This window comes from Lineus longissimus, chromosome 9, assembly GCF_910592395.1.
Source record: "Lineus longissimus chromosome 9, tnLinLong1.2, whole genome shotgun sequence".
NCBI lineage: Eukaryota > Metazoa > Nemertea > Pilidiophora > Heteronemertea > Lineidae > Lineus > Lineus longissimus.
In genome coordinates, this window is record NC_088316.1 from 17858851 (window position 1) to 17873626 (window position 14776).

Consider the following 14776-nt stretch of genomic DNA (forward strand, 5'->3'; position numbering starts at 1 on the left):
TCATTTCTCTATTGTCTGCCTTTTGTGAAATATGAGCACATCAATTTCTTCCATTATCTTCTGGTGTCATTTAGGCTGATCTTCTGTGCGACATGCGCCTGGTTTTGGTGTGACTAGTCACATTTGTTGAAAAGATCACGAGATTTGGGGAAATCGACATATAAAACTAGGTGCCCCTATGGAAGCACCTCTCTTTCTCGAAATCCTGCATGGATATTGCCCCTGTCACCCCCACACTCAGAGACAGTCGCCACAAGCAATCCTACCTCCTTGCATTTATACTAGCCCTACAGCAGCAATACCAACGAAAAAGGGCCAGATGGCAATGACACACACAGGGGCATACACAAAAACACCTAGTAGAAGAAGATTGCCCCAAGTGGTGTCCTAACTGAAATAGGTGTAATGAGGCACTTAAAAACCACCTAAATAGGAAGCCTGTCAAGACGTGGTGAACCAAAGAACTTAACTTATTTTGTGCAGACAATTTAAGCCTATATTCACCCCTGGCCCTAGGCGCATTTGCACAGGAATTTCCAAGAACGAATTTCCAACGGCTCCTGTTTGACTTCACAGGCACAGTTATTAAACTTCCAACACAGACAATGGCAATACATTCAATTATTATATAGTTTCACTTTGATACAGCTTCAAGCAAGTTTTTATGCACTTGTAATAAAAATGTGATATGGGTCACCCAGGGTTCAGGACAACAAGATTCCACCGATTTTCAATTTTATTGACACTGGTATTTGTATTGGCATTTCCTATGACATACATGGTCATTTTTATGCTGTTCACTAAACTATATCTATTTCCAATCCCTATACTCCAGGTGATACCAATATTGGCAATAGTCAGTCATAATGCATGCTCGCATGTTATCGGTGTAGAATCGGAATCACAGTAGAATCTCTCGTTCTGTCCTCAGACCCAGAGGTAAGGTCAGCAGGAGGCAATGATCCTTAATGGATGGGTGGTATAGTGTGATCAAGCTACTCCACCCTCCACACATCCTGGCCAGACTATGCCAGATAACAACAATGAAATTCAGCAAAGTTTTGCATTTGCCTATATACATGTATGTCAGCCAAAGGCGCTGGTAGTACTTTTTCCACAACCAACACTGCTAACGCCCAGAAACTGCTCTCTGGGGAGGCAGAAAACCACTTTTAAAAAATTCTATAAAAATCGTTATAAAAAGGCATACCGTTTTGACTACAGCCCAGCACAGAAAGGAAATTGACGAAATGTACAGTACAGACCTTTCCCAGTATCGCAACAACAATACTCTTTTAGTCTTCAGAGCAGACGGGTTTTCAATTCAAAGGGAGGTACACCGACACAGACAAAAACAGGACTGACAAAACTAAAATAGGCTTATTTATCTCTGGCTTGAACTATCATGTCATAAAATGTTCAACAAGTACAAAACCCCATTAAATTAAGGTTATCAGAGGCTTATCGTGGTAGAGCAATGCACAAGCTATCCAAAGAGTGGCAATCAATCATACGTCAGGGTCAAAAGAATAACAGACTGTCTTGGTCTTATCGACATGTTGTGCGATAGCAGATAGGGGGCCGCAATCGCAGTAAAATTTTTAAAATATTCGACTAAATAATTCAAAGGACATTTTTTACCTTATGTTATATATACAGTGGAACCTCTCTGAGTATTAAGACACCCTTGGGACCGACAATTGCTCTCCTCAAAAGGAAGGGTGACATGCTATTAAACAGAGACTGTGTTCACTCTGGGAGGTTCAACTCGGGTACTGAAGCTGCAGGACGAGTTTGATTAAGGAGATTTGAGTAGATAAATCATATTGACAAAACCACTAATCAGGCATCAATCCGGGATGTCCTACTTCCCACAAAAAAATAACAATCATGCCTGATTTATATTTGTTATCATTCAATACTATCATCAATGGTAATCACATTACCAGACTATTCTTTGTATTTCATGAAGGAAAACTGTGCCAGACCATAAGTAAGATAGCTAATGATTGTAAAGCCCTTTATATGAAGCCATTGTTGAGAGAGTTTATGAGCAACATGTCAACTGCAATGTCAATGACTCAATCACACCATGCAACAACAACATGATATGGCATGAAAGGATTTTGTAAATTCTTCTTTTAAAAGTCATATATTACAGCTAGGCTAAATTCACTAGTACCATCATAGAACTTGACATTTGCAATGGTGAAGACCCATGAAGTGCCTTTGATTATCTCTCCATGATCTGTGTAAAGATGAACTGACTTTTACAGCCATAGATCTGTCTCAAATCTTCCTGGTTAAAGACTGCATTTTTTAAATGTGAATAATTTACTTGGAAATAGAATGAGATAGAATGCCTTGTATTATGGTTGCTTTGAATACTCAAGCCATGGAAATTGTGTTGGGCCATACTGCTATTTACTTCACAGCAAGGATTTTTATAATCCCCTATAGGCCGATGACGATGTCACATTTATGAAACCCGGATGAGAAACTACCCTTAAAACAATGTTAACCAATTAGGGTCAAACAGACACAGCATTGCTAATTAATGAGAATCTCTAGTGGAATTTCCTGGAATTTCCTTCAATCTGATGAGGTTCAGATAAAGTGATATTCAAGGCGGATATGCATAATGATAGTCCGACTTCCAGAGAACAATTATAAGGGCCTATTATAGAGTGATTTTACTGTCAACAAGTCGGAACATGTCGCAAACCAGAATTGCGTACGCCGCCTGCCATTTCATAAAAACTGACTTGGAACACACTATCCTTGGTCTATCCTACTCATTCACAACGCATCTAAATTTGACATTTTGGACACAACAACACTTCTCCACAGTTATTTTCAATTGTTGGACATCACTATTTCACTGTTCAATGTAATACTGGCAACATGGCTTGAGAGTGTCACCATGCATTTAATTTCCAAAAGAAGATTAGAGTAAGTCGGAGGAGAATCAATTGGATTTGGCCAGGATTAAATGGATCATTGAATGGGTTACAACTGGCTCATTTATATATTGAATTATGTTGGCAATAGGGCAGAGGTGGGTCAAGGACTAATGCTAAGCAAAGTCCCAGCCATTGTGACGTGTACGAGTGTTAATATCAAGTATCGATGAAATACTTAGCATTGTTTATTACTTTTAGTTTACACTTTACAGGAAAAAAAAATTAAACTTCATTTGAATTGGCAAAAAACATGTTGGCAAAGTTTCTAAATTTGATAGTGCAGCCTAAAAACATATAAAATATAGATACCCTGACCTGAACCTGACTTTGCTTCATGATAACAACATTTAAGGCGGACAAAGTTTGAAGAAAGTTCAATTCGGGATAACTATATCATGGTAAACCAGTTAGATATCACCCTTCAAATCAATCGGTCATTGTCAGGGATCTAAAAAATAGCTCCTTTACAATAAGATTCTTTGCAGTGCAAACATCGTTATGAGGCCTATGTTCATTCTTCGATGTCTTTTTAGTGCCTCTACAAGATTCAAAAAGGAGTTGATATTGGTCTTCACCAATCCCAATACTCAGACCATGACTTTAAACACTCAATACATAGACACAAATAAAGATATTGAACAACATTGCGCATACCTTGGGTATGTGGTCATGACAAAACATCTGTAAATTAGGTCATCATTCTAGTTGTGCAGGCATATACAATCATGTATTGTATATGACACTATAAAATGAGGTCAGCTGATCTATCTGGGTTGATCAATACACTCGAGAAGACAGTAAAATTATGTTCATAGAATTGAAGCAGCCTGAGAGTAAGAATTGGGAAAAATGCACTAAATTACTGATTCGAGACTTAAAAACTGACATACATTAACTGACACAGCCACTAGACTACAGTTTTGATAGCTGGCTTTGAATCAGTCTTAACAGACCCAAAACTAAGCTAATGCTAATTATTCACCACAATGGACAAACACTGGTTTATTATGGTGCTCAACAATAACCTCCGCTAGTCTGACTGGCACGAAGTAAACTATGATTGAGATGACAACCCTGGCACTGTCTCGGTGTCTGTCTGTAATGTCAAGGCAGGACTGACAAAAGGGGGGCGTATCCCACTTTTTATTGCCCAAAATAATGTAGACTTGGCATGACAGACAATACCAATAATTTCACTGGGATCAGGGCACTTCTATCATAGTGTAAGCTATGCTGAGTACATGGAGTACTGTCAAAGTTATACTTTCTATTCCAAAGCCCAAATCACCTCAACCATGACAAGGTTCGCCAGGGCTAGGCCAACAGAAACTTGGGCACACCCTTTCATTTTGCAATAAAACACCATTATACCAACCTGAAATCCTTCCCTTTTTCTTGGGAATGAAGCACTGGATGTCTTCGAGTAACTGGAATGTGCAGACAGTGCAAAGCAACTCCCTAAAATCTCGGAATTAGTAGCAAATTGTTCAGCAAAACACAAGCAAATAAAAAAGGGATTTCCCAGTTTTGTTTACGGGTGAGTCACGAAATCATGTGAACATGACGTCAGAGTAAGAAATTCCCACCAATATTGGCTCTGTAATTGTTTGTTTACACCCCCCCTATCCGCGTTGGCAGGTGATCTTTGAGAACTGGTTTCAACTTATGTTCAAACAAGATATTTGTAAGTCTAATTTGATGGTGACCAACTACCGCAGCTTATACCAGCTCCTACCTAGACTCCATTTAACACCTTCAGCGCCGAACCAGATAGATCTACGTGGCCCAAATCCGCCCTCCCCTTTGATCTGGTTATCGGAGTCTCATGGACTTCATTAAAGAACTACGCCATCGCCATCTTCAGGGCAAGGTCAGAACTGAAAAGACCGGTTGGCCTTGTCAGTTCCTCCCGTGCCCTGAAGATGGCGATGGCGTAGTTCTTTCATGAAGTCATTTAAAGTTCTGAACTACGCCATCTTCAGGGCACGGGAGGAACTGAAAAGACCGGTTGGCCTAGTCAGTTCCTACCTTGCCCTGAAGATGGCGATGGCGTAGTTCTTTAATGAAGTCCATGAGACTCCGATAACCAGCTCAAAGGGGGAGGGCGGATTTGGGCCACGTAGATCTATCTGGTTCGGCGCTGAAGGTGTTAAATGGGGTCTATAGGTAGGAGCTGCGGTAGGTGGTCACCATCAAATTAGACTTACAAAGATCTTGTTTGAACATAAGTTGAAACCAGTTCTCAAAGATCACATGACCTGCTAACGCGGATTGGATATAATATCGACCGCAAATACGTCGGGTGGGCAGCACTTGATGAAATAGCCCAATTACAATACAATCTTTTCCACTCGGGGACGTAATTCTCAGAATGTTCTTTTGGTTGCAGTAATTGTACCTTGATTCTCTAACGTTGATATGAGCCAAAATAACAGCAATGAATCAATATACTCACAACTCTGGCGTGTAATATATTTACTAGAATTTAATAATCAAAAAAGCCTCGCCATTTTCAGCCAAGGTCCCGTGGTGTAATGGTTAGCACTCAGGACTCTGAATCCTGCGATCCGAGTTCAAATCTCGGCGGGACCTACTTTTGTGAAAGAGCGCTTTTTTCTTCACATTTTTTGTGCCCTTTTTATGATCTTTTATGATCAACCATTACCCTTCTAACCACTACCAGACAACGTTCTTTCGGTTTTGGATATTCCATACACTACTTTCTTGGGGCTGGGACCAGAATCCCCAAGGGTTACTTCTTTGTCCCAACAATGAGACTAATTTCCTGGTGTACTTAGTTGGGGCAGGAATATAAGACATCTTGACCCTCGCGTTTTGCCTGGCCAACACTAGACCATGGAGGACTTTCTTGTGGTAACATTATCCAGGATGAGTTTCCTTTGCATGGCTCAACTATTAATACTCTTAGCACTCGCAAACTGCCGAGGCGAGCGAACGGAAAATCTCCATGATATTTTTCAAGGCAGAAACTTTTGGAAAGAAAAACCAACTGGCAGCTCTAAATAATCGACTTTTTATTAACTTTAACGACAAAACCGTTAAACATGTTGAAGACCCGAATTTTTGAGATTGTACTGCCTGATGCCACAACCACAAACTATTAAGTTTAAAAAAAAGGGGTTTACAGTTAACAGTTACTCAGTCTCTTCCTTTCCCTATCGCATCTTATTCTTCATTTTCTTCAGCAGGGAATGTTTCAGAGCCAGCTGTTTGTCTCTAAATGATCTTTTCTGTTTTTTCTGCACTTTGTGTTTGATCATCATAAAGTTCTGATTCTTTTTCTTCTGTTTATTCGTCGTACTTGCATGCGGGTTCATCTTCGTGTCCTTCCATTTACCAAACTTCTCACGACCTTCCCGTCCAGCCTGCAGGCAAAGAATTAGAATGTGTTCAAGTAAACCTAACTATCCCTGCATTCTAAGATGTGACTTTGTCCTCAGAAGACCATTTGGGACAAATGGGAATAAGAATTCATTAAACAGATTTCCACAACACAGAATCTCTTTTCATGGTGTTCTTTTATGGTATGCATTAAAAAGATGGCAAAACCAAGATAAAATCGTCTCTGACACAACTATGCAATACTCCAGTGACATAGCACCATTCAGTGGTGCCTTTTGAGGACACCCTCTCGAGTAAGGACACTGCTTTTAATCCGAATTGTTTTTGTTCACAACTGGAGTCAACTGTACCTACCATGACTGTGGCAAGTCTTGACTTGTAATCATGAGCTCTTTTCTTGTGAACACGCTCAATGTCGTCTAATCTAACTATCTCTCCCCTAAAACAAAATGCATTTGTGTTACTAAGAGAGAGTAAATCAGTCCAAACTTTAATAATGGCCAACTTGCTCGCTCTACTTCAGCATTCTACAATGCGCTGTGTTTTGCAATTTGATGCAAGATTTCTAAATGCATTACATTAACAACATGAACACTGCCTGTAACGGGGGGAAAGGGGGTCTTGTTTATAAATACCTTTCCAATTGCTCCACATCTAACGGTTCCCGTTTACGTTTATTAGATGGATTCTTATCTGTGTCCATTTCTTTCGCCATCTGCCTCACTCTGATCTGTTTGAACTCATCTTGAGACAAAATACGAGATTGAGTCACATCCTTTGCTTTCGCTACTTTGTCTTCGGGGGCCATTGCGTTCATTTCTTCTGTCACCTGAAGAAAGGCATGAAGTTTAAAAAACGTTTTAATAGGTGTAATTGAACAAATGAAACAGTGTCTCAAGTCTTCTCTAGAAGGCCGTTTAAGTAGAGGAGACAATAAACAAACAAACGTTTACTTCATGGGCTTTCCAACAAGGGTCAACATACAGTAAACAGCATCCTCCAGCATTTAGTAAAGTTTAAATCATTACATCAGTAGACAATAACTGCCACCTTCAAAACAGCAAAAAGGTTGTCATTCCTCACCTCTGGTTCCTCATCTGATGAATGATGCACATCAACCCAGCCATCACTGTCATCATCTGCCTCCTCTTCTTCCTCAGAGTCTGAGCTCCATTCATCTGAAAAACATGATAGTAAGGTCGAGACTGGCAGACTAATCCAACTTATCCAGCATGTCTAAGATAGAACATGAAAATGTACAAAGGAATTTGGCGGCTGTGACGGAGTCCCGCAATGATGAAAACCAATGTGACGGAGATGATCTCCACCCCTGCTCACCTTGGTCTTGTTTTTCCTTTTCAATCTCCTCAACAGTCTTGAGCACCTCAGCCCCAGGAATGTAGTCTTTCCTGTCCACGTCCCCGTACACTAATGATGAGGCTTCTTTTGCAGCTTCTGTTGGTCTGCCCTGAAAGTTGGTAATTAACATCATGATTTCATACTTTTTCAAATTATCAAATGGCTTCGAGACCAAAGATGTTGTCAAATGTTGTAGCAAGATGTGGTCTGTTAATCTCTGTGACACCGACACAGAACAACTACTATTTAATCAAGCACCAATTTTATTTTCAGACCTACTCTGTCCTTCTTATGCAATAAATGTGAACCGGTCGTCCTAAACAACTGTATCAGTGACCTGGCAGCCATTATCACGCTTTTGTCTTTGTGGTTTTTATACTGAACAAGATCCCGCAGTAAATCCTCATCCATGGCCAATGGACACCTGGCACAGATTTCCCTCACAGCATTTAACCTGGAATTTGAAAACGTGAACCATATACATGTACAACCAATTTTTGCTTAGCTCAAGTCTGGAGCTTCCTCTATCATACCTTCTCCTAAACTTAGTCTGTTGTCGAAGGTCTCTTTTTCAGAGATAATGCAACAAACCTCCTGACTTGCTTACTGGGATAGATTGTAACCAAAAGTTATAGGCATTTTTTTCATGTAGCCTCTTGAGAACTTTGTAGTGCGTGATTTCAATGTCACAGGAAACCTTACCCCACAGCCATGACTTCTCCTGAATTTCTCTCTGTGATAAAATTATTTGCGACTGCCATCATCACTGGTTCCATAGCCTGTAAAATAAAGCAATCTAAACTGATTGTAACTAATAGAGGGAGGCCAAATTGTCTGAGCGAACTCTCAGGTGATGGTGCATATCACAGCTTCTCGTTTGGTGCCATAGAGGCCTGTTGGAAATGTACTATAAAGATTATTTGTTGTTGATATCATCATCATTAGATATTTGGGATTAAAGTGTGATATTGGATGATAACTGTTATCATTATTCCAGTCAGAATTTCAACCCAAACTTTACTTTTTAAACGTTTATGAGTACTTACATCTGGAGGGACCAACTCATGACATGACTGAGCAGCGTAGGTAAGTAACTTTGTCACATCTGTAGAAATAGAAAATGGTAAGGAAATACAGGACTCGGTGTGAATATATTGTATTCTCAAGAACAGTGCGAAACTGTTGACAGATGGTGACAGATAAGATTCACTGACATTTGATAAAGAAGAAGCAGCAATTCAGCATTAGATAAGTGGTCTTCACGCGTTTTCACTGGAAATGGGATTTCTTACCTCTTTGATGTGGCTGAAGGAACCTCTGGAGGAAGGGATAAAAATTCAACAAGAAGAGTTGATGGATTCCAATTAGTCGTGAAACCAAGTTGATCATCATGACTTTCACTTCGAATCTCTCATTACTGCTCTCCAACTGTCGAAATAATTTCTCAGCAAAGCCTTGTGGGTCATGAATCAGGTGAAGGGCGGAGAAGTTAAATGGCTGGACTTTTTTCTTTTTCTTGTTTTTCTGCAAGAAGTGAAACATTTCAGTAGTTTTGATAATGCTCGACTAATTTTCAATTATATCATTAATATTTATATCCCTGAATACGAAAAGTTTCAGCATAAAAAATCCAGTGGATTTCATACAGCACCACAAGTCAAATCAGCCTGTCCTTCTCTTTGCAAGCCTAGCCGGCACCGTATGTACTCCGAAAATAGATGTTGTGGAGAAAAACCACAAAGAGAACCTACCTTCAATACTTTCAAAGCCCTGTCCAACTTTTTCTGTCGTTTTTTCGACTTCTTACCAACCCTGTGTCCAAGGAGAAGCTCTTTTTCTGTCTTCTGTTCCGACTGAAAGATAGGATACATGGAATGAATAATAGGTATATGAATCAAGCAGTTACTTTCTTACAATGCAATGTGTAATTATGCACTGGTAAATGGAAATCCTTTACCTCCCCCAGGCAGGGGTCAACCACTAACTTTGTGTAGAGTTCTCATTGAAGAGGTTTTTTGCTTTCTGTCAGTTCGAAAACTATGCAATGTTAACCCCAGTTGACATCCACATCATTGTTGATAGAAAGTTACTCATAATCAGTAAAAGATTTGTAAAAATTTGGCAGTTTCCCGGATTGAGAGTTAAGGCATCCTGTTGCACACTTACATCAGATTCACTGTCACTCAATACTTCATCAGCTTCATCTCTTCCGAGGAAAAACTGAAGGGCTCCAACCAAAATCTTAAAAACAAAGAAAATAATGTGTTTTTGTCTGAGTCTTAAACAACAAGTCATGAAGTCAAGAAGTAAATGTAGGTCACTAGATGACAACAAATAGTCCTTCCTGAAGTAACCTTTTTGCAGTATTAGTTTCTCTACATTCCTATCAACACCTCCTTTAACAATGCAATGAATAAAATGAATACAATTTAAACAATGGATACAAACCTTTGTAACCTTCGAGAAACAAGCAGTTGTGATGACATTCACAGTCTTGGAATCATTCCACACATTACGTCTGTACAGTTCAACCATTACATCCTACAGGGAAAAATAATCAAAATAACCACAGTTTTAAGAACCCAAGTCAGAAGGGTGGCATCAAATGAGATGCAAATATCTGGATCTGTTGTAGGTTTATAATGACACTAACCAAGGATACATAGTCGCATTGTTTGCGCTTTTTCTGTTAGCGTTGGACCAAGGCCCCTTCTGATGATCAGGAACAAGTAGGGTAAATTTGTTACTACATTCATATACTTACCAGAGACATTTTAGCCGCTATAGCATTACTATCTCTGAGCATGGTGTACATGAAATTCTGAAGAGTCTGAAAAAGAATGCAACAGCTTTTAAAGGAGGGTTCCCAGTTGAGGATCTAGTTAAAATGGATGAAAGGTTGAGAACATTTCGACTAATGATGACTTTTGAATTCAATAGATCTTAAAAGTCAGAGGGGGAACCATTACCAGGAGAACACTGTGAGCTGACTCTGAGAATGAAAAGTCATATCAAAGTGTCTTACCGTATTTAATTTTGCATTCTTATGTTTGGCATTCACATTCTTGATGTCCTGTACTATATAGGTGTAAAGAGTCTTCCTCAGCAGTTTGTCTTGGCATTTAAAGAGTTCAAAGAAGAGCTCCAAAACACTGACAGCAGGTATCAGACCTTTGTTCCTCAGTAAGATCAGAGCCTTACACAAAGTCTGAAAATATATAACCTAGCTACTAGACGGGCAATAATTGGTGCGAACTTAGGACCTGAGCAATAGAACTAACAAAACAAATCCTCATGTTCAAGACTTGAAAGCTGTTTGTATTTTGTAACTCTCACAATTTTTAAGTGTAGAAAGATTAGCATAACTCAACAACAAACTTCAGTTTAAAGATGTCTGGCCTGATTCGGTTTCATCAAAGTTGCCCCAGATCAAAAACTGAAGCATCATTAGATGATGGGTGTAACAATCAGGTTGTTCTGCTGAGCTCAAGGTGTAACGAAATAAGTACATTATAGAGAATGTCAAAATGATCTTCAGGACAAATCCTTATAAAAACTTACAGATCTCATGTCACTGTCTAGAACTGTAGCATGTTGGTGTAGCAAGTCTCTTAGTTCCTGTGGATACTCTGAAAGTTCTTCGTGATAACAATGAGCAACCTGACTAAGGAAGATTACTAGTTCTGATAAGGTCTTGGAGTACTGAGACGGCCGCAGTAAGAAGATTTGTAAATTGGACTGGTAATGGTTGTATTGCTGCATGAACTGAAAGAAAAAAAATGAAGTGAATTAGAGCATGTGTGTGGGCATGTGCGAACTCCACTAGTGAAACATTTACATTACTTGGGATGTCCGATAGCATAGTAATAGTATTAATAGTGCAGCACTAAGGGCCTAGTGTTGCAATCCTTTGGACTCCTCTTTTGTCTTTGACTTTTGAGGCCTTACTTATTTGGAACAGCAACACTCAATGCATTGCCATTATTGTGTTATTGTCATTGATTTTAGAACAAAAAACTTTAGGCAACCGGCCTTACACTACAGTCACTACTAGTCAGACAGACTAAAACGCGTAGGCTACCGACCAGCCTACCCGTACCACTACCAGTACCAGGCACGGCAGATTATCAAACGGTGTCCCTGCCCTACCCCAATGGCTGGCCTGTGTCAGTCAGACTCAGTGTGTCGGACTGTGATTGTGTCTGTCGTCACCGGTCACTCACGACTCAGAGTAAGAGCCCAGCCTACACCACAGGCTACAGCTAGTGCCGGTTGCCAGAGGCTGCATATGAACAGTGAACTGAACTGCAGCCCAGGCCAAGACCATGCCTAGAAGAAGCCAGAAATAGCTAAGTTACCTCATCTTTGTATGAATTTGGATCACGTTTGATTAGATTTTGGAGTTGCGGTAGATTGCTAGGTAATTTGTTAGTCATGATCACATGCCTAAAATCACTGAATTAGGGCTAAATTTGTGTTTTGTGGAGAAACACGTTGTTGCATCAAAACCGGAAGTAAAAATTGTACAGGTAAAATCTAACGAAAGCCAATTTAGACATCACCATAAAATTATTCGAAATTAAGTGATGCAACTAATAAGTTTGTTTATTAATAAAAATAGTGTCTTTTTTCACTTAAGTAGCTGGAAGGGTACACAATAATTTTAGAAATAATTCAACTTTGTCGTCTCAATGTTCTCGCGGATTTATCTGGCTCCCACGCTTGTTGGCTGATCATTATTGTTCCCCCAATTCTGTGGTAAAAGTGGTAGTGCTCATGGCGCATGCGTTGACGAATTCCATATGTCAGGTGACCTTCTCTTTCCTCTTGCGGGAACCATGAAACTAAAGTCCTGACACGTGTATGGCGCAGGACTATAAATCCGTCAGAATCCGTTGCAAGTTTCAAAAGTAAAATCACTTGCAGTTGAAAATATTTTTATCACAGAATGAAGGCCATCCATCTGGAAGCTGCAACATTCAACAACCTAAGTTTTTTAAATCATTGCTCTCACCTTTTTGATATTAGGCCTAGGTCTATATTATGTTAAATTGGTGTATTCCTGTTTCGCCTATTCCTGTTCCGCCTATTTCTGTTTCGCCTAATTCCTTATTCGACTATTCCTGATTCGCCTACTTCCTGTTTCGCCTAATTCCTGTTTCGCCTATTCCTGTTTCGCCTAATTCCTGTTTCGCCTATTCAAATGTATTGCTAACCTCCCCACAGACGTAGGAATATGAACCGTCCCTTACTATAGTGTTAAAGGCTATCATTAAGAATAAAGTCTGAAATAATGGATTTAGCGACATGTCAATTATTTCAGTATTATTCGGAATAACTTTGGAAAATTATACATAGCTGACATCGGCTTATGTTTTAGCTTATTTTAAAAGGCAAGAAATAAAATAGTAAGAAAGTTTTACCCTTTCATTGAATTTGAGAAAGGTTTCTTAGGCCTCCATTTTATATTGTGGATTCTCTTTCTTTTGTCTTAGTCAGTAACTGGCTTCGTAATAGAAAGAATACCTATAGCTACATTGTTCTTTACTATGACATGGGTTTTACAGCTGATTTCGATCAAATAATTATGAGAATGTACAGTATTATGTATTTTTATCAAAAAGTCATGAATTCCTGTTTTTATAAAATAAGCGACTGTTTTACTCTACTTAATCTATTAGTTTTTACTGTGTGTCAGTATGGTCATATGGTCAAATAAGTCCCGGACTGTCCCCGCTTTCAAGGTGACTCTTTCAAAACGGTCATGGCATGGTTTGTTAACAAAGTTGATGGCATTTCATTAGTCAAATTGTCATCACATCGTTAACATCATCCAATTGTCCCCTCACATTTTTCCCATATAATGGACATGCATCCCTAAGGTTCCCCCTTGGAGAGTCGATTTATTGTAGGGGTACTGGAAAGTAGGCGAAACAGGAAGTAGGCGAAACAGGAATAGGCGAAACAGGAAATAGGCGAAACAGGAAATAGGCGAAACAGGAATTTTGTAGGCGAAACAGGAATAGGCGAAACAGGCATAAACCTTCTCAACGTCCGTGGGTACTCCCGGGGTTTATACTTGTATGTGGAGGGGGGGGGGGGGTAATGCCTGCGAGAGGACAGAGGGCCATTGCAGGCTGTTTTGCGTTTTAGAGGGCCTGAAACATGGCAGATGGGATTAACAGTAAAAAACACGGCCCCGTGTGACGCTGTGTGTCAAATTCTGACATGTCTCATGAAAACGCTAATAAGATAATTTAGAATCATTGGAACTTTTTCAAATTCACTTATGACATTGACAAGATATAGTACTACACTTCTGCAAAGTTTGATGAAACTCCCAGCATTGATTTTTTTTAAATCACGAAAATGTATGTATACAGAATGTGCACGGACCCTATCGCTGATTTAATTGCGTCCGGAGCCCGCTCCTGGCTCCCCTGCCGTTGGCCAGCCATACTACATAGTACGCACATGAAACGTCCACACAGGAGTAATGCAGCGAGAATTTGTACTGCATATAAGGGTCCTACCCAGTAAGTAAGTTCTGAACAAAGAGACGCTGTGGCCGGCAACGGTCGGCAGTACCATGTTTGGGGTTCATGGAATAATTCGTCCCCCGTTCCCCCCTAACATGCAAGGGGGATAATTTCCATCTCACAATGAGACAATTTTTAATTTTAAGTAATCGCGTAGTTCCACTTTTTTAGCTCAGATGGCGCCAACTGAGGTCCTGTCAAAATCATTGGCCTACCTGAAACTCACGAAACTCTACAGGGTGGCCGAGAAAGGTTTTGATCCCATGCACAATATAATTCTATTGTGTGTTCTATTGTGTGTGTCCATTGTGTGAGGGTAATTAATTCTGCATGGGCCACCCTGTAGTACATGAACTTGTCACCCTTTTAAAGATATCGGAGCGAAAGTGAAAAACGAGGACATTTCTGTTTTCCACCGCAACGGGCCTGTGTATTTTACCGTCGCTCTATATTGTTACCTGCAGAAATGACAGTAGTGCACAATATCTCTTCATAGTTGATGTGCACTCCCCTTCATTGCTCGCCATGTTGCCAGGGAGTACCAAGTCTTTG

At 39.9% G+C, this 14776-nt stretch overlaps 2 protein-coding genes and 1 non-coding gene across 3 annotated transcripts in view; 1 reads left to right on the forward strand and 2 right to left on the reverse strand.

The window, feature by feature from the left end:
• The window catches only part of LOC135493273 (ETS-related transcription factor Elf-4-like), a 42848-nt gene extending 38341 nt beyond the window's left edge, over nt 1-4507 (reverse strand). The window contains exon 1 of the mRNA XM_064780427.1: nt 4339-4507. The gene's annotated coding sequence lies outside the window, so the exon portion shown is untranslated. The remainder of the gene's footprint in view (nt 1-4338) is intronic.
• Nucleotides 4508-5483: 976 nt separating this feature from the next.
• On the forward strand, nt 5484-5555 carry Trnaq-cug (transfer RNA glutamine (anticodon CUG)). The gene has a single exon. It is a non-coding gene; the product is annotated as a tRNA-Gln (tRNA).
• Nucleotides 5556-5983: 428 nt separating this feature from the next.
• On the reverse strand, nt 5984-12199 carry LOC135493259 (protein SDA1 homolog). Its single transcript, XM_064780402.1, has 16 exons — nt 12044-12199; nt 11247-11450; nt 10711-10893; nt 10450-10515; nt 10134-10226; nt 9852-9926; nt 9437-9538; nt 8978-9209; nt 8732-8790; nt 8388-8464; nt 7965-8139; nt 7665-7794; nt 7410-7504; nt 6962-7155; nt 6681-6765; nt 5984-6349 (listed from the first exon to the last, which is right to left on the reverse strand). Exons 1-16 carry the CDS (start codon nt 12119-12121, stop codon nt 6140-6142), a joined length of 2058 nt encoding a protein of 685 aa, XP_064636472.1. The 5' UTR covers nt 12122-12199; the 3' UTR covers nt 5984-6139.
• Nucleotides 12200-14776: the final 2577 nt, after the last annotated feature.